Below are 20,759 nucleotides of genomic sequence, written 5' to 3' on the forward strand. Positions count from 1 at the left end.
AAGTACCCCAACCGCTGTTTTGAAGCGTGGACATGCTGATACATGAAATGCGGAGCCTGGCTGGAGCACGGTAATTCCAGGTTATCGAAGCAGCTTCACAGCATGTGTACAGGCACCTGGAGATACTAGAGTTAATGCGCATTTACTAAAGCGCATTAATGCACGTGTAGATGCGCCCAGTAGCAGGGGAGCAATGAGTAGATTGGTAATGAAACGAGGTGTTTGTAGAGCACTGTGGTGACTGGGAAGAAGAAAGGGGAGTAAGGGTGGCTGTAACTTGGAACAGAGCCTATTTCTACTTGAATAAATAACAGGTCAAGTTCAGCAGTGGGCTCGGCTTGTCTCATGCAGCTCCAGCAATGCAAAAAAGCTTTAACACTTTCTGAATTAACCAACCCCAGAAGCTGCTAGGACTTTCTTGAAGAGTCTAAGTGCGGTGATATGAAATTTGAGGATGTTCTCTGTCGTACTCCTGTCTGCTGGAAAAACCTGCTGTGCATTAGAAGAGACGAGACTTAAGACTAGCAACAGCAATGCACAGGCATAAAAAATTCACACAGAAAGTCAGCCGTATTTCAGAAGCATAAGGTCATAGCACAAAGGTAAATGAGTTTTCCAGATTAACTACTCCAGAGAGGGGAGCTCAGATGGGGTTATTATTTATTTTTTTCTCTCTAGCTTCTAATGGGGTAAAATTTAATCGGAGGTCTCCCTGCTCAGTCTGGTTTCAAGGCTTAGGGGGCATTAGAGCAGACCATGTCAATGCTTCCGGTGTTTTTAAAAATTCAAGGAGATAGTTATGCAGATTGTCACACCAGCATTAAAATGGTGCTGCCAGCTCAGCTTATAGCTAGAGAGACAGCAAAAATGATTATTTACCATCACCGTCATCATCTCCTGGAGTGTTTACGCTCCATAAGCCTCTTGCTCTACAACTGTACATGTTGCTGTGTCCACCCCTGCTATAACTCACTTGAAGCCAGGTATAGAGTCCGTCCTCCTCTGAATTCGGAGCCCACCATGGCAAGCATTACATGCCACTTATATTTTCTCCCTTTGATGTGTTCAGTAATTGGTTTCTGCCTCTCATTCATACTAGAAATTGGTCCCTGTACTAATGTTAAACAATGGCTATAATTCAGTTCTGCCTGCCTTTAGTAAACTGTTCTCCAAGGCCATGAACTCAGCACAAACTCTGGTTTGAAGAATAGCCTCATTCCCCAACAAGACGTAACCTCTCTCTCTCATTGTCACTCCTTGAATATGGTTTTCAGGAGGAAAAACATTCCCGTCTCCTGAATTCACCCATGGAGACAAATACCGAGTCCACAAGGAGTCCACATCTGCCTAACATTTTGCAATGAGCAGATTAATAAACCGAATGAAGCCGCTGCAGACGTGCAATTTAAAAGAATGGCAGGAAGCGTTAGGTAACCATTTTTTTTAACAGATGCACAAATAACAGTGAAAGCAGGGAGTCCTTTTAGAAAGTAACGGGGAATGCAAATACAGCACTTCAGAGGATTGTCAAGGTTATAAAACAAGCCTTCAAAACCAGAGTTCAAACCTCCTGTATCCGTCGGCATTATGGGGTTAGCCATTTTTTTTTTAATATATATTAAACTAAGCATAAGCTGTTAAGCACTTCTCTGCTGAAGGCTGCGCCTGTCCCGGTGCAAAGCCGGCTGCAGTCAGAGGGAGCTTTCCCAGAGACGTCAGTGGCACTAGGCTGGAAGGACTTGCGTTTCCTGGAGGGGTCGTTCTAGAGGAACCCATGTTAGACAACTCAGGCACGTTTCGGGTGCAAAAACAAGGTCCGTGCTAAGCGTGTTCCCTTCTTTGAGTTCAGGAGCATCCTGTAAGGTCGGCCATCGACCAGCGCAGCAGTGCGGTAGTCTTTCCACCCAATATGTTTTAAACCCATGGTAACTCAGAGAGGCACCCTCCTTTTGGTACGGGGCCCACCAGAGCAGCCCCAGTCTTTGACCCTGGTTTCAACACCTTCTGGTTTTCTTCCTCTCGGGATGAGCAGAATGAGTGTCCCATTCTCACGGCAGCCCCGCAGCATCCCACGTCTGAGCTCCCTTTCATGCCGTTGCGTGTGGCTGGATAATCATTCTCGTCATCCTCGATGCCCATGCTGCACAATGAAGCCACGTCCATCTCCCATCTGCTTGGTTGGCATCGAAACATCCCTTTTCGGAAACACTGTGACTCACTTTGCATGAGTTTCTGGTTGAATGAGAACATGATCTTGGATTAGCTGAAAGCATATACATTTCTTTTGGATTCTTCTCTGCCCAGCTCCTGCCACCTCCCAACCGCCAGCATCCGTGGCAGGGACTCGCTACGTTTGCATGCAGAGAGAGCTCGGTCACCGTTTTCCAATGAAAGAATTGCATGGCAAAAGGAAAACCTGAATGGACTATCCGTGTTGTCTCTGTTGTTAATGTCTGTCTGTTTGTTTTAAGACAAAGGAATTATGACGGCATCCCAGGTGTTGGGTGTTTCTGAGTAGTGAACACTCAGGGATCAGACCTGAATGGACTTTAACCGTTCATCAAATTCACATAACGAGTAAAATACTGTACCTCATGCTGTCCTAATGTGAAATGCCCCTCGTCCGTGTTCATTACTGAGTGCAATGCTTTCTGCTTGGTTTTCTTTTGTTTTGCATTTCTTACTTCTTGGCAACATCTTTGATTTGGGAGTGGCACAGGGCCCGATTTATGCCATGATAGCCGCTGTCTTTTAAATCCTGAGCATGCTCACTTCTCCAAAGGCAGTGAGAGCAGCAGTGCTTTGCAGGATGAGCTTCCCAGAGATTGATTTCAGTGCTGAATTTTGGGGCTCTGCTGATTCAGTTCAGTAAGACGCAGTTGAACAAAAAAGCCCCTGTTGAACAAAGACGTGCAAGCCCAAGGTGCCACACAAAAGGCCTTAAAATGAATAGGCTACAAGAATGCTCTTCTGTTAAAAAAAGACAAAGAAAACCCAGGATTGTGGAATAAAGCCTCAGCATTAGTGTTGTGTCGGAGCATTTGGATTAGTCTGTACAGTGGTTCTTTGGAGCACAAAGATCTCCGGCCTGGTTTTCATATCAGGGTGGGTAGCGCTCAGCCAGAGGATTTCACATAAAGGCACGGGTGTGCAGGTGCTGGAAAGCAGGTCCCAAATTATGCTGAATGCTGCCACAAATGAATTCAAAGCAAAGAGTTCATTGGAGCAACCCTGCCTTTGGGGGGCCTCCCAAACCGATCACGAACCGATTACACGTCTCAGATGTCTGTGCAACTCAGAATAATTGGCCAAAACCCGTCACTACACACAATCCTTGGTCAGCGGTGCATTTTATAAATAGATCAGTTTTGATGTAGTAAGGTCACGTGTTATCATTTGGTTCCCTGATAGCATGAGCTGAAGTCTCCAGTCAGGGCTGCGGTGCAGATACCGGCAATTAGGAATTGGTGCTTTTGAAACTATTTGGCAGCATTCGTTTAAGAGCAGCCATTTCTCAGACATTTCAGCAGATCGACTCATTTGCTGGTCCGGTCACGGGAAGCAAATGCAGGAAGGGTGCATGCACAGCTGAAAGGCCTTTGTTTAAACAAATCACATTCATGCCATGCTTTTTTTCCCCCCAAAATCTTCACCAGTCATTGGTCCCAAAATCGGTCTCTGAAATGCAAACACATTTTCCGATATCTAGAGGGAACTGAGACTGGAACCTGACCCTCCGGATTTGCCAAATACCAACTGATTATTCAAAAGCTGAAAGGTGCTTTAGTCCCAGGAAATGTTGGGGGGGTTTTCCAGGCCACCTGACCTAGGTGTAGTTACACACAAGTCAATGGTGGGGATGCTAGTTGGTTTGCAATGTTTTCTTCTTTTTTCTCTCCTTCCCTTGATGAAAGAGGGGGAAGCTTTTGCTGTTGCCTCCAGGGATTTCCATGGTGCTATTGTATTCCCTCTTTTTCCCATCCCATTTTTCATCTGTCTCACCTTTTCAGGTCTCTCGTGGAAGCCCAAGGGCCTGAGGCTCCTAGCATCCACTGTGGTTCAGTGAACTTTGGACACTCGATTTCTTTTTAGGTACTTTTAAAGATCCCACCTTCCCACTGTAAGCTCTTCCAGGCAGGGTTTTATCTCTTGCTATGCATATATGCATTTATGGTCCCCCCATTTCAGCTGATCCGTCCCCATGCTATTGCAAGAGAAATGGTAGCAATAGCTAAATGCCCTGGGGAAGGTCATTTCCCACTGAATGCAGTGGACCTTGAATCAGGCCTTCTGTCCCTGCTCACCATTTGGTCTGGTAAAACCAAAAAAATGCTGCTGAAGCAAAATTACTATCGGCATAAATGATTGACAGTAAAAAAAAAAAATGCACCTTCTTCCCCACCAAAGGTGCTCCTTGAGCATCTTTGAGTAACAGCTACTCCCTTTACTGACACAACCAAATGCTTGCTCTTGTCAGCATAGCACAACCGATGCTGCGGTGGAGGAGGGAACTGGATTTTTTTCTGCCTCGGAAATCTGCAGCAAAATCCTAATTGCAGACTTTTTTTTTTTTATAATGAGAAATGGTGATAAGAAAGCCAAGAAGAACAGAGCTTAATTCTGAGTGCGGTGGTGGCAGCACTCACAGCTGGAAAAAAAAGCACAGCTTTGCCTGCTTAATGGAGCAAATTTGACCAGAAAATCACCGAGAATAGATACTTTCTCATAATGCCCTTCTGTCAGGCTCATGTGTACTTATATTGCCAAGTTGCAATATGTTCCATTACACAACATTAGTGTCTATTATTGCAAGAGGAGGACACTACAACTTGAATTTTAATCACTCTCAGATTTGCCTTTCTATGAGATACCAACTCAATGGGAAGAGCTTTGTCATAGGTGTCGAATCTTATTTTAATAATCACTTGGTATTTAGCAAATGTTAGGTTGGTGCAACATTATAAAAATCATGCCATTTGGTTCCTAGCCATGTTGCAAAGTTTTCCCCCATTTATCAAGTTTTATGACATTCTTTTTTGAGAGTTTCACGTGAAGTTCATCTTGGTTTGAATAGAAGTTTGACCAAACAAAATTCAGAAATTAAAAAAAAAGACAAAGGGGTGAGCCCAAAAGCAAGACTAATACTTGCACAACCTTAATAGATATGCAAATGCTTTTACAATCTCCATATGAAATCTTTCCGTGAGATATGAAATGTAATAGTGTCTGTGCATTTAGCTAAGCAGAAACATGGACTAGGGAAAGGTTTTGGGTTTTGACCTGAAGATAGAAAAAGGTTAGAAAAGGTTTCCAGCTGGGGAAAAAAGATAGCATGAAAAAAAGGGGGAGAGGAACAGGTCTGAATAAAAGCTTCTTAATTTTATTTTTAAATTCTTTTTGCTAAACTTTTCGGCACAATTTCTTACTGATGACAGAGCTGCAGAAGGCATGTGTGGGGGGAAAGGGAAGAAAGCTTGGTAGCTCATGATTGGGACCAATAAAGTGATTTAAGGATCATTTGCATCATTGTTTAATGCCATTCTGTTCAGCAAGCCCTCTCATTACAGGAGGGTTTTCTGTTTGAGCATTCATTATTTTCTCTCTATTAACAGTCGCTGCCATTTCATTCATTATGACAGAAACATTTCTAAAATGCTCTTCCAAAAAGCCAAAATGATTAGCCACATCTCGCTGCTGCTTTGAAATGCTGTTGGTTTCGACTGGCTGCAGGGGAATGGGTATGTGCTTTCCAGAGTGACTTTTCCCCGCTGTTTCCTTTTTTGTCTTTGTTTCAATTGGTTTCTGTGCACAGTCAGAAGGTCAGTTTGAAAGACCGGGTGTTCTCCAGCCCCCGCGGTACTGGCGCCAAAGGGAAGGGCTCTCCGCAGGCGCAGGGCGTCCGGCGATCCCCCAGCGCAGACCAGAGCATCGAAGACAGTCCAAGCAAAGTGCCCAAAAGCTGGAGCTTTGGGGACCGGAGCAGGGCTCGGCAAGCTTTCCGGATCAAGGGCGCCGCGTCGCGGCAGAACTCCGAAGGTGAGAGCGTCCAAAATGCAGCGAGCTATCCCTAATCCTACCCTGCTGGGGTCCTGGCAGCCCTGATAGCCCCCAGCAGGAGCTATCCAGTCCAGCCAACACACACCTCTATTGCATGTGGACCGCGTTAGGTACAGTATAATGCCCTGCCTAGAGTCTTTCTTCTGTGCCCGCAGCTCTCCCACACATCCACTGCATCCCCTCGTCCATAGCAGGCCAGTGCCCTGATAAACTTGGTGGCAGGCCATACCAGGCGTGTTGGTTGAAGCCGTGTTGGTCTAAGGACATAGGCAGACAAGGATCTTTGGGTGAATCTGAGATCTTTTATTTGACCAACTCAAATAGTTGGGAAAATGATTCTTTGCAAGCTTTCGGGGACATATAATGTCGTTCATCGGGCTGAGGAAGCGTCTGCAGTTGGTCGGCGCATAGGTTGAAACAGGAGTCGTCCCAGCCTAGCCAGTTTGGAGGAATGATGGGGGTTTGAGCCTGCCAAAATCAGTGCTGAAATCTCTGTTGGCATCACTCGGGGGAGTATCTTATCCCCGGAAGGGTGTGAGGGTGGGAGAGGGGAGAAGAAAGATGCAATTCAGGATGCGATGCTGCTGTGAAGCACTTGGAGACAGATGGGCTGTGAATGCCAGAGCAGATGTCACCTTCTCCCAGCTCAGGGAGAAAGCATTTCTGGGAAGATGCAAAGTTAACCGTGTGTTTTTGTCTCTTGGAATTGGACACTCTTCCCTTTGGAGACATGGTTGTGGAGGCTTCAGATTTTATTTCTTGCTCTTTCTTTTAAACCCAGAAGCAAGCCTCCCAGGTGAAGACATCCCTGATGACAACAAAAGCTGCAACTGTGAGTTTGTGACGGAAGATTTAACACCAGGACTGAAAGTCAGCATCAGAGCCGTGTGGTAAGAGAAGATGGGTGTGTGCGTGCGCATATGTGTGTGTGTGTGCGTGTGAGTGAAGGAGAAGAAAATATTAATGGAGAAATATTAATGAAAAACAACTGGTTAAAAGGGATATTTTCAATCCAAGTGGAGGTGACAAATTCACAAATCCTACTGCTGCTAACTAGATTCCCCCAGGTGGTCTGGCCTTCTAGATAAATGATGCAAGAAGGTGGAGGGGGAAAGGCAATTTTTGCTTAGAAATGGAGTTATGGAGAGACAGAAAAATCCTGTACAACATTAAGTCCAAGTCAGCATTACCAGCAGCATTGCAATTTAATGCTGACATTTCCAAAACCAGATCGAGACTGGAGATATGCGGCAGACAGACCGAGGGACCGTCAGGGCTGTTAAACCCCATTATATTTCTGAATGATGAACACAAAATCCTTCCCTAAACTTTGACTCTCTTTTTCTTACTCGCCGCCCTTCCACTTGACCTGCTCTTCTCCACAAGCCTTAGGTGCCAGCCTTGATTTCCCCAAGTTCTTGGCATTCACTCTCTTGAGACAGAAAGACTCAAAAGTCAGATACGGATTTGAATCCAGAGCCAAACTTGTTTGAGGTGAGGCAAGGTGCAGAGTCTCTGACCCAGGCCCCCTCTGGTAGTGCTTACACCCGAACTAAGATGCTCGTGATCCACTTGGCCCAGTGACATAGCAAACGAGATGTCCGGTAGAGGGTCCAGGGTTTATTCTCACCCTCCTCTGCCTCCTGTTGCAAGCATGACATGTGGCTTGCCATTAGAAACTGCTCCCAAAGTGTCTCAAGAGAGGAGAAAGTGCTGAAAAAAACCATTGGGAGAGTGCAGCCACTTTGCAAATGGGTCATGAACCAGTCCACAGGAGGAGAGAGGGAAACATCAGGATTATCACCTAAACCCACAGGGTCCAGGGCAGGGCTTAAAACCACTCACTCTTCTGACTTGGCCGAACACTAATTTCCGTGAACTATTGTAATATGGTATCCTCTGTGGTCCTCTAAAATCCTGGGAGCCCCTTGAGCTCATTTTTAGTGGGCAAGCACTATGTCATGACTTTATAGTCGACTCTTACTGATGAAGGAAATAGCAATCCTGGACTAGCTTTCCATTTCCTACGGACCCCTTCCCATTGGCAACGAGCCCAGTTGTCATCATTTTACAACAGAGGCCCAATACCCTGCATTCAAACCTAAAACAGAGGTGCTTTCCCAGTTGTGTTGCTTCGATGAGCGGCGTGCCCTCTGCTGTGACAGGGGTTGGGCATCACATCAGTGTTTGCAATGCAGGGTTTTAGCGACCCTTGCTTTTCTCTCTCAGTAAATGCTCTGCTGCCCAGCCTGAAACATAAAGGAAAAAGCAGGGGGAAAAAAAGACCAGCCGCCAGGGAATTTTTCAATTATCGGGTTTTTTTCCCCCCCACAAGCCAGTGCTTCCTGCTGACATCAGCACAACATGCAAAAATAATGGAGGGCATTCAAAGAAACACCCAGCTCGAGACCATGCTGGTTCTCCCATCATTTGAAGTGTTGTAGGATGCGGTCTTTCTAAACCCATTAGCTCTGATTCACTGCTGCTGGCACCAGGGGTGGCATTTTGTAGCCCTCTGTGCCAGGGGACTTGCAAGCAAATACTTTCCTACCCCCACATCTTCTCCAAGGGCCCAAGACAGAAACTTTCCCTGCCCAATTTCTGCAGTTCGGGGTTGGTGCTATTTGCTTCCAGGATGGGCAGCAATGTAAGTGCAAGGTATGCATGCTTGGCAGTGGCTCCTTCCCCGTGCACTTACAAACCAACCGAAGCTTTCCACAAAAGGGGCCAGGGATACCCTTACAGAGCCCTACCTCTCCAGTCTGAGCTCTCTTTGCTTTGTTGAAAAGGCCCCCGGTAAAATGAACTGTCACTTCATCTTGCTCTGCAACGGTTCCCAAGCAATGCTCTGCAGCATGTGCCTGTGTGTCTCTGTACTGTGCATAAGTCTGGCACAAGGACACTATTTTCTTCCCCTCTAGCGTGATGCGATTCCTCGTTTCCAAGCGGAAGTTTAAGGAGAGCCTGCGGCCTTACGACGTGATGGATGTCATCGAGCAGTATTCTGCCGGACACCTGGATATGCTTTCCCGGATTAAAAACCTCCAGTCCAGGCAAGAGACTTCTCTGTTTGCTTTACCTCTCTCACGCCTGTCATCCCTCATAGGGACACAACACTGTTTCCTTAACACCCATGACCTGTTTTTCTTTCTAAGAAATAGCCTAAAGGGAAACTGTGGGTTTCTGAACATCACCTGAGTGTCAGCGTGTGAATTTTTGGCCCGGAGTACAAACTGGTTGCATAAAACCCATTCGTATTAGTGAGCATAAGGGCAAGTAAGTGTTCCCTGTGAAGTGCTGGCTCACATTGCAGTGTTATCTCATCCCCTGTCTTGTCACAGGACATCCAGAGAGAAGGATCTTGAAAGAGCCTCATTGTGCCATGAAACGGGAGCAAATCCTGTTCAGTCCAACTGGGCCAGTAAAAACGGATTATCTCCCACTGTCTGGTGCCCCTTGGGAATACTTACAGAGGATCTCTCCTCTCTCGGCTCCATTCATACGTGCATTAGGGGTGTTGGTTGTAGCCATGGTGGTCTGAGGACACAGGCAGACAAGGTGCTTTGGGTAAATGTGGTATCTTTTATTAGACCAACTCAAATAGTTGAAACAATTGTTCTTTGCTAGCTCTTGGGCACAAGCACCCTTCTTCAGGTGTGTTTCTCCGTGGTGGAACAGAAGCCTCTATGCCAAATGCAGGTCTGTGAAAATGCAAATGTGTTGCAGTGCGGATCAGAGGGAATGGGAAGCAATAGGGGTGACCTCCAATTGCACCAATTTGCATCACTCCTATTGTCTACCATTCCCTCTGATCCCATGCATTTACATTGTCACAGACCTGCATTTTGCATGTTGGCGTCTCTTCCGCCGTGGAGAACACATAACACCAGCAGACTCTCCCCCTGCCTGAAGAAGGGTGTTTGTGCCTGAAAGCTTGCAAAGACCAATTTTTCCAACTATTTCATTGGTCTGATAAAAGATATCACATTAACCTAAAGAACCTCGTCTTCCATACGTACACGCATGCACCTTGTTCACATCTCATCCCACAAAGTCCAGAGCAGAGAAAATCTCTGCTTGGCCCAGAATATGCTAGGAATTGTTTGACAATACCCTCTCCCCATGAGATTTCCAGACCAGGTTGGCACCAGCCAGTGGTTTGTATGGTAGACTGGATAAGCTGTAGCAAGACTTCTATTCTTCAGGAAGCTTTTAGATGAATGTTGTACTCCGTATGGCTCCTCCATCACCGCTCCATTTCTCTTGCTCTCCGTGCAAATACTCTAGAAAGAAAGTCATTTCGCTGACTGGTTTTCAGGTGAGGCTGGAAGTTGCTGTTTTGAATGACAAGGCCAGATCCCTCTCTCTGTTGCATCAGCATAGATAGTAAGGGGTAGGTGATGACTTTCATAATACTCCCCTGCAGGGAGGTAAAGAGATGGGGGACCCTCAACCCTGCACGGACCCCTGCCTCAGGCACACAAGACTGGGGCCCATTGACTGCCTCACCCCCAAAAGAGTGGGTAGGGAACTGGCTCATCCTTGGGGCACAATGCACTGGTTGGCCCAGCAGAGGTTGTTCCAATATACTGCATGCACTGGTCAACAACAGATGATTACACCCCTGAGCCAGCAGGAAGCAGGGTGAGAAGTGCACTTCAGGGGGCAGCTGAGACATATTCCCTATGGGCACTGCTCTTAAGGAAGGCAGTACAGATGGCCAACCTTGCTTGGTGGTCCCTAGGGCTGCCACTTGAGCCAAAGGGGCTATATTGATGTAAATTGGAGGATTGGGTCAAAAAAACCTCATGAGGTTAAACAAGGACAAGTGCAAAGTGCTGCACTTAGGAGGGAGCAATCCTCTGCACGGATGCAGGCTGGGGGTGACTGGCTGGGCAGGAACTCTGCAGAAAAGGACCTGGGGGTGACAGGGAACAAGAAGCTAGATATGAGCCAGCAGTGTGCCCTTGTTGCCAAGAAGGTTAATGGCATCCTGGGCTGCATTGGTGGGGTGTTGCCACTGAGCAAGGGAAGTGATTGTTCCTTCTATTCGGCACTGCTGAGGCCACATCTGGAGTCCTGAGTCCAGTTTTGGGCCCCCACTATAGAAAGGATGTGGACACATTGGAGAGAGTCCAGTGGAGGGCAACAAAAATGATCCCGGGGCTGGGGGACATGATTTGTGAGGAAAGGCTGAGGGAGCTGGGTGTATCGAGTCTGCAGAAGCGAAGACTTAGGGGGGATTTGATAGCAGCCTTTAAGTCCCTGCAGGGGGGTTCAAAAGAGGACAGAGCTGGACTGTTCTCAGTGGGGGCAGATGACAGAAGGAGCAATGGGCTCAAGTTGCAGGAAGGGAAGTTTAGGTTAGATATTAGGAAAAACTTCCTCAAAAGGAGGGTAGTAAAGCACTGGAACAGGCTCCATGGGGAGGTGGTGGAGTCTCCATCCTTGGAGGTTTCTAAGGCCCAGCTCTACAAATCCTAGCCTGGGATGATCTAATGGGCGATGATCCTGCTTGAAGCAGGGAGTTGGACTAGATGTGACCTCCTGAGGTCCCTTCAAGCCTCCCTCATTGTCTGTGATTCTAACTTAGAGGAGAATATGACCTTTTTTTTGTCTACAGCAATTAAAGCACTCTTTTCTCTCTGCTGTCTCAAAACTTTGCAGAGTTTGTGATGACCTCTCACGTTAGCCCTCAGTGGCCAGCATCTCACTGGGTTAAAGCTTTACTCAAGCCAACTTCTGGGGTGTTGACATGCACTTTCCCCCGTAACCATTCATGACTTGCTGCTGGTGTGAAGTGTATGTGATGTGCTGTTTTCTTCCGTCTGCCATGTGTCCCATCCTAACAGCTTTCCCACCATGGATGTGTTCCCATTCATTGAGTTAAACAATCCTACAATCAAATGTATCTTGTTTACTTCAATAACTCATGCTTTTCTAAACGAGCCTAAGATGTTTTATCTGTCACTGTAAGAGCAAGGAGAATATATGTTGTCTTATATCCAACATTTCCAATGGGATATTGCCACATATATACAAATATATTCCAGTATGTACAGTTTATTGCCTATTATATGCAGAGTAACTCCCATTTTGAGTAGCAGCAATCTCCTGAATCTTGTGTTTTGTTGGATAAGATTTGGCATATTCATGAATAATCAGGCGATATAATACTGCAATCTGTTTCGAGCGGAATATATTTTCAAAATTCTCTCTTTTTCTCTCTCTCTTTCTCTCTCTCTTTTTCTGTCAGTTTTGGTTTTTTTAGTTGTTTCTTAAGTTTCTACAACTTTCCGACCAACTTTTTCCTACATGTGGCTTCATTATGCATTTTGCTGGTGTCTTTTTTCTTATTTACTTTGCCAGGATAGATATGATTGTGGGTCCCCCGCCCCCTTCAACTCCCCGGCATAAGAAGTATCCAACCAAAGGACCCATGTTCTCTTCCAAAGAGTCACCCCAATATTCGCCTAGGTTAGGATTTGCCAAAATGCCGCTTTCTCTGGATTTTTCATTTGCTTAATGTCAAACCCCTTTCACACCAGGTTATATGACGGCATGTACTACTTAGGAAGGCAGCTCGCAAACTTCATATTCAAAATGCCTCTCTATTCTGGATATGCTTTGATTTACTTTAGTATCGGGCTTTCATGCATAAGGCAAGCCTTAAAAAAAAAATCACCCATATACTTATTGGTTTCCTCAGCCAGTAATCTTAGGTTTTCCTCTTGCAGATGTTTGGGGTGGCAATGTCATCATTTTGCTAGGGTATTGTAAGTCCATTGTAAAAGACTACAAACAGACTCAGAGCTAGCAGGATTTGCTCTCACCCCCTGAAAAAGAGCTCAGTTAAGACATCTGCTTTCTAAAAAAGGAGCACTTCACGTAATGCATGCACCTGCAAACCAGTTTAAGCATACGTTTGCAGGTAGTCATACGTGTTCACTGAAGTGAGCATGCTGCTGGTGTTTCTTTCAACGGATGATATAAGAGCCAAATGTTTCATCTGTAAAAAGAAATGTAGTAGGGACCATTTATATCCCTGGACGTAACTCCATTGGCCATGGAAAAGGCATGGCATTAAAAACATTACAGACATTTGGCTGACTATAATAGATCTTTTTCAGACGAGGTGTAAAAACAAAGCCAAGACTTTTAGCAAAATCCTGGCCTCAATGAAGTCAATGGGAACTTTAGCAATGGTGCCAGTGGAGCCATGATCTTTCACTGTAGCTAAAAGTTTTTGTTTGAAAATGTTAACCGTGTATGTTGTCAGGTAAATGAAAAACAAACAAAAAAATACATATGTACATTATAGGTTGTATTTTCACAGCTTGAGTCAGGCGTCACTTTATAGTCTGAGGTGCACTGTGAGCTTATCTGATTTGTGCCCACGGACTCATGCCCACAAAGCATATTGGAAGTATATGCATAAGTCGTTTCCGCAATCAGGTCCCTCAAATCGCACGTTGTGGAGTCAACACAGGAGACGTGAATTTGGGTCAAAGTGTAGTTCAACCATCACATCTTAGTGCGAATATCACTTGTGAGCGTACGCTCACATTCTGTGCACATGTGCATGGTTTTAGCCACAATGATGTCATTTTTTAAATAACACGTCTCCCAGCCTCCTTGTCTTCACTAAGAGCTAAACACGTGGCAGAAGTGCCATTTTCCATGCAGCTTTTTTTTGAGCAAGCTGAGCTTGGGAAATGAACACAAGACAATTGAAACCTTATCGGGCCACACACTCGGCTAACTCAAATATAGGAAGACAGACAGATCTGGCACCCAATCAGCAAAGCCTGTGCATAGCAGAACAAGGAGCAATGGGCTCAAGTCACAGCAAGGGAAGTCAAGGTTGGATATTAGGAAAAACTTTCTCACTAGGAGAGTAGTAAAGCACTGCAACAGGCTACCCAGAGAGGTGGTGGACTCTCCATCCTTGGAGGTTTTGAAGACCTGGATAGACACAGCCTTGGTGGAATGATACAGCTGGGGCTGGTCCTGCTTGGAGCAGGGGTTTGGACTAGATGTGACCTCAACCATCATTTTCTAGGATTCTGTGATAACTTCAAATGCCTGCGTACCCCAAATTAAATCAATGGGAACCCTAAGGGACTTAACATTAGCATGTGTGCTTAACTTCCTTATAAATCTCGCCAGGCTTAACTTCCTGATGTCCTTAGGCAAAACTGCCTGAGAGTTACCATTTCTGGATTTGCTCCTAGATGGAGGATAATTTTAATCATCCCAAACTGCCTGAGAGTTACCATTTCTGGATTTGCTCCTAGATGGAGGATAATTTTAATCATCCCAAACTGCCTGAGAGTTACCATTTCTGGATTTGCACCTAGATGGAGGATAAGTTTAATCATCTCAGCTATGAGGTAGGCCAATTTGCCCCAAGCAAGCCACACCATCAACATATGGTTCCTTATTTCAGCTAATTGCTGGTCCATTGAGAATTAAAAAGGGGGAAAGAAAAAACCACCTGTTGAGGCAACAGAGGCAAAAAGTCATGAGCAATTGGTGTGATGCGCCTCAAAAGTGCCTATGTGTTGCGGGCAAAATTCAGCCCTCAGGTCTTTGAGTATAGTTCCTAGTGAAGACAACAGATTGTGAATGTATAAATAAGATCAGGTTTTGGCTATAGCAAATGCCACAAGCTACACCAAAGATTTCTGGGTACGTCCTGGCAGGCCGTCACAAGATGCAACCAGGTTCACGGTGATTTTTGTTTTTGAATAGCGCATACTTGGACACTAGTAGTGTTATTAGATACCAATTTTCAAAATCGATCTGGTACAAACATTAAGCAACCAGAAGGTAAGTAGCCAGTCATATGGCATGGATGAAGGGGGTTTGGCTTCAATGCCTGGATTGTGTCAAAGACTAAATTGAATCTCTCTTTCTAAACACTTCATTTTTTTTCCTCATTTGAGCCGTTTGACCTTTGATGTCTGCTTCTGGCCAGGGGGTGGCAGCTGCTCCCTCTTTGCATGTACTGTAAGCATGAAGCATAACGAAGCATGAGAAAACTGCACTGTGGCTGCTGCGAGAATTGACATTTTTCTGTATCATTTGAAAGAAGAAGAGGTGATGCTTAAAATGAACAGCAACGACCCTTTTTCGGAGTAAGACTGCAGCAGAGCCAGGCACGTAGCAGGTGGGATAGGATGGCAGGTCAGACAGCATCTTTTGGCCCTCTTAAATCCAAGGGATGGGTTCTCAAAGGCTTGAGCCTATGTTAAGTCCACATGAGTGTGTGTGTGTGTGTGTGTGTGTGTGTGTGTGTGTGCACGTGGCCTGGGACCCAGTATCTTAAAGGCACAAACTGTCTCAATAGTATGACGACAGAAGCCCACCATCCCAAGGGGATGTCCTGGAGGAGCTGTGCAAATCTGGAGAGGTTGATGCTTCCTGAATGCAGCAGGAAGGCAGACCCCACACCACCCAACGTGTTCTCTCTTGAGCATCTGGTCAGCCCTGCCGGTCCTCCGTGATATGGCCAGTACCCCAGGAGGGGCCAACACGGAGCTTTTCCTGCACTGCTGCGATCACAGTGTCTGCAGTTGTGCCTGGCTCCTGAAAGGGGATACAAAGAAAAACAAAGTTCTTGGTCTCCCCACTTCTTCCACCCAGAAGCTGGTGCCTGCAAATGGATTGTGAGGTACCCCATTACTTAATGCCAGTGCTCATGTGCTGGTAGCAAGACCTTAGGGAACACGATGAGTTTGCACACTGATTTGGGGGCATGGGTCGGATGCTTCCTTTGAAGAGCTGGCCTGGAGACCACGCACCCTTGACCCAATGTCACAGTGTATGTTGAGAGAGTGACAAATTGCACATCTCATTTTCCACTGGGGGAAAAAATGGTAAAACACTGCAACTAAAGGGGACTTAGTTGAAGGATAAGGCCTTCATACGTGCTTTAGAAAGCCAGTGCTTGTCTACATAGGAGAACTCGTAGGCAGGAAACTAGGGGATGTACTTTATTCCAGGTTAAGAGTGGAATAGGCCACCATGCACATAGACACTCACAATGTGCACTTAATGCAGGGTTAGTGTAGAGCAGCTACTACCAATGCTATAACCACGCAGCTTGCTTTATTCTTCCATAAATCCTTAGCAAGCTCCTCCATTCTCCCTGGAGAAAGGCACCTGGTTTCCTTGTGTCCCTTTGGAAATCCCATCCTTTCTGCTTTGCACTCTGGCTAAGAAATCACTAGGCACATGAAAAGCTCTTAGTCCCAATCATATGGGACAGTTACCAGGATATAGCTGGGAAGGGCCGGAAATTGGAATAGCAGGAGGCTGTTGAACTGGAATATGTAGACAAAGGTGCATTTGAAACACCTGCACAGCAATCAGTCTGCAACTGGATGTTCACGAGAAAAAAAACCACCTCTTGGTCTAATGGCAGCAGGAAGCTCATGGCCTTACCAGCTTCATCTTGCCATGGCACCAGCACTTGAGGGGATGGGAAGGCTCGAAAGCAACTGAAGCACTCCCCTTTTCCAGGCCCAGGCACAACAGAAGTCCCTGCTTTCTGCTTTCTTCTCCCTGAGACCAGTCCCTTTGTGAGGCCTTCCCTGATGGAGCAAGATCTTCAACCCCACTTTCTTATCTGCACCACCAGTGGAGCTGGCCAACTGCACAAGGAAGTGCATGAACATCTTGCTAGGGCATGGCCCAGGGTCCCCCACCCCTGCACCCAGGGCAGAGCCTCCCAGAGCTCCCCTGCAGAAGTTTGCCTTCACACCACACTCAGTGCAGCCTGGGTCCTGAAGACAACCCCTGGCTCTTCCAAGCGCTGCAGAAGATGATGATTGCAGCATGGTAAGAGTGAGTCCCAGCTTGTCCCAGCTGGAGCTGCTGCTGCATTGCCCTGGCAAGCAGCAATACTCCCAGGAGGACAGACGGTGGGTTGGGAGCAAGACACACCTGCCCGTGAGTGCCAGCTCTCCTGGTAGATCATGCCCATATGCCTTCCTTCCTACCCGAGGCTGTGCGTAAAACCAGCCCTGCTGTGAGAGAGGCCAGTAACCTCCCCATACCCCACCTGTGAAGCAGCTTTGGGAAGCTCACCCCAATTTGCTTCACTGGGATAGCATGGGGCTCAATAAGTATATGGAAAACACTTTAAAGCCCCTGGATAAACATTTGCCCTCTTGACAGGATCTACATGAGAGTCCTTCATTGACTTCTGTGAGCTTTGGATCAGGGTTGCTGACAGGGTTTGCATGTGCCCCTGGGCAACTGCATTAATTCCCCCATATTTCAAAATTTTTTGTTTTGTTTTTTTACCCTGCAGTTTTTGTCAGAGGACATTTCCATTTCCTTATCCTGCAAAATAAGAAAGCTCTCCCAGGGGAATCGCTGCAGCCGAGCACTTCACCGGGACAAGAGGGCCACTTATTTCCTTGGCCTCTCCCCCAGTAATCAGAAGAAATCAGACACTTTTGCCTCTTTAAATGGGGCGTCCTATTTTACTAGTCTAGATGCTTGTGCATGTTGGAAACAAGATTATACAGTGTTTTTATCCACATCATAGCCTCTGACCCCAAGTCCAGGTGGCCCCAGTGATCTAATTAAATGCCTCGTGGCTTACATGATACCGTTATTCTTATAGGATTGTACCTGATGCATACCATGGTGATAACTTATGCTCCTCTTGGTGGGCCCTGTGCATGCAAATCACATGCACTTTGTACTATGAGGAGAAGATAAGGCATGAATCTTACTCACACTTGTAATATATCACATGGTACTCATCCTACTGCTGTACTTACCATGCAAGCAAGCAATCAGCCATTACCCTGCTAATAAACAGAGTCGACTTACCTGGATCAAGAATGACACCTAAAAAATGGTGGCTTAGTATTGTGTGTGTGTGTGTACACACACACATACATACAGTATAGTAGGCAACTGTTGATCCTCTGGATCATGGTGCACATGTAAGAGGTCTAGGCAGGTGCCTGATGAATCCGCTTGTATGGAGATCTGTGACCACCATACCAAGACCTTCGATGCGTACGCCTAGGCAAGAGTATGGAGGAGTGGAAGCTGCCCAAGACCTACCATCCCCTTTTAGACCACAGAGACAGGATCCAAACACCAGACCGACATGCAGTGCCTCGATGGTTGCAGTTTCTTCCAGAGATCAACAGATGAGAACTGCTGCCGACTGCCTAATGCCCCGGTGAGGGCACGTTTCTGTCAGCATGATGTCCCTTAGCCTTTCTCCAACCAAGGAGTACCCACAAGGTGGTGGGGGTTAGGGTTTGGGGGTGCCCTATCCTCACCTTACACTGGAGGTTGCAACACTGGGATTTTATGAGCTATCCCCACCATAAGTAGCCCCGGCACATTGCCACTGGGCCCTTTACGGTCATACCCAGGACCAACACACACACACGTATATGTATTTATATATCTTTATATATCTATATCTAGATAGATTGATAGATAGATAATCTATACCTATATCTACATAGAAATGGATATATAGAGATATCTCTGTATACACACACACAGATACACACACATACACATATGTGTGTGTGGGTGTGTTTGTGTGTTACCTTAGCTATGTTAAACTGCCCCATTTCTTTGAGCCAGATCTGCAGCTGGTATGCATCTGTGTCACTTTAATGTATTTAAAGTCTAGATTAGTCCCCACCAACTGACAATGTGGCCCAGTATTTAAAATACAATATATACTGCATTAAGACCCCCTAGAAGTCAAGCAAAAGAAACTGCTGTATTGTTGGAAATGGCTTTCTGTCCCATCCCTTTCCTGGGTTTTGTTTGTTCATTCCTTTCCTTTGTCTGTCCACATTCAGCTCCTCCTTTTCTCATCCTGGTGCATGGATCCATTGCCCACACTGCAGAACTGCATAAGAAGCATTTTTAGTTCCGCTCAAGACAACTAACTTGGTTTTAACCAGATGGACGAATCTATTTTTATCACCCATATTTCTGGCACATTATTCAAGGGTAAAGTTTGCCAGGGCACTGCGAAGCAGATGGCTGTACATTGAGATCGAGTCTTAATCATAGCCAAAGTTGGACTTGCCCTGTTGGCCAGCATGAGATCTCAAGGTTCCCATGTTTAATTATCTATATAAAGCATCTCAATTTGTGACCTCAAATATTCTTTGCTTCTGATCTCCTGTCTGGCCTCCCCAGATCTCCTCCCTAACTTTGCACTGCACATGGAGACTTAAATTCCTAGACTGCAAAATAGGAATGCCTAATGTAATGCAAGTAGCCGAAACAGAACAAAGCACCCAGGAGACGGGGCAGCTTGTCCAATAGGCTTGCCCTGACCTTGCATTTAAATGGCTCCCTGTTGTGTAGACAACAGTCGCACAAATGTTGCAAGTGTGCAAGTGTTAGCAGCCCTGACAAGGATTATGCAGAGCGGAAGCAATGCTTCTGATAGCGTTTTGTTTGCTGTGGCCAAATTCATCCCCAGTGCACCTCTACCTGAAGGTAATGGACCTATATCCATTACACTTCCACTTAAGTGGAGACTTTTTCTCTGCTTGTTTTAATTCGGAAAACTACGCACTTTCATTAGTGCTGAAGAGAAAAGCATATTATAATGAAAGACCATTAAAAGGAGATCCAGTCAGCTGTAAAGATTATCCACACACCACAAAAAAAAAAAATTGCTGTTTATGTAATTAGTAAGAATAAGATAGTGATTTGATTGGAGGAAACTTGTCTGAGAATGCAGTTTTTCCCAAAGGGCAAATTTGCTGTGCATAATGTGCCAGATAATCTCCTTGTAAACAGAACTGATAGACTTTAAACTCTGCCAATACCAATGTGAAAATATAGATATGTGTTTGCATCTAAGATAAAACACTTAGCCAAAACTCTCTATTCCTGAGTAATTGGAAGTTGGGAGAGAGGCTACTGCCGTATCCCTAGGGAGTGAGAAGGCAACAGTTTTGTCTCCCTGATGTATCTGACTAATTCAAGAGTCTTTTCCGGGGGGGATGTTTCTGTTCCTGGTAGAGTTGACCAGATTGTTGGACGAGGGCCATCAATGACAGACAAGGATCGAACCAAAGGGCCAGCAGAAGGGGAGCTTCCGGAAGACCCTAGCATGATGGGCAGACTTGGAAAAGTCGAAAAGCAGGTATGGGTCAGGTTCGACGGTAGAACACGGGTCATCCTAGGAAATATCTTCCTTAAGGTTATATATAAAAAAAGATTGCATATAATGTTTTCTGAGGCATATAAATGATTTTAAAAAATTGGAAATAAAAAGAAGTCATTTAGGAGAAAAAATTCCATTTTGAAAAGTAACTTAGATGCATGGCAGTAACCAAAAGCCAAGAAAAAATGTCAATGACACTTGTACAGCTAAGTGCCTAAATCACTTGGATGCCCTTGACAATGTCACCCTTCTACACTAAACAGATTTCATGAGAGAGTGTGGGCAGGTTTTCTTGTTGCTATGGGACCCACATTCAAAATCAATTTATAGCCATGTACAAAGCCCCGGGTACCATTTTCCATCTAAGGGTTGATCAAACCAAGAGGAGCCCAGCTGGAAGGGCTGGAGGAGTCTCTGCTCCTTTTGCAATCAGGTGGGCTTTGCAGATATTACTTAACAAAAGCACCAGGCATTAAAAACAACTTGCTGTAGTGACAACTGGATGTGTGAAAGGATGTTG

General features: G+C 45.7%; 1 protein-coding gene across 1 annotated transcript in view; it reads left to right on the top strand.

Annotated features, from left to right (window-relative positions):
• Positions 1-20,759, top strand: part of KCNQ2 (potassium voltage-gated channel subfamily Q member 2) — a gene marked incomplete at its 5' end in the record, with an annotated part of 109,175 nt that overhangs the window by 82,138 nt on the left and 6,278 nt on the right. The window contains 4 exons of the mRNA XM_019509754.1: positions 5,813-6,036; positions 6,839-6,947; positions 8,979-9,110; positions 20,095-20,218. Of these exons, the coding sequence (XP_019365299.1) occupies positions 5,813-6,036; positions 6,839-6,947; positions 8,979-9,110; positions 20,095-20,218 (589 nt within the window). The remainder of the gene's footprint in view (positions 1-5,812; positions 6,037-6,838; positions 6,948-8,978; positions 9,111-20,094; positions 20,219-20,759) is intronic.

Source organism: Gavialis gangeticus, unplaced genomic scaffold (assembly GCF_001723915.1).
Source record: "Gavialis gangeticus isolate Ggan-Ray unplaced genomic scaffold, GavGan_comp1, whole genome shotgun sequence".
NCBI classification, from domain to species: Eukaryota; Metazoa; Chordata; order Crocodylia; family Gavialidae; genus Gavialis; species Gavialis gangeticus.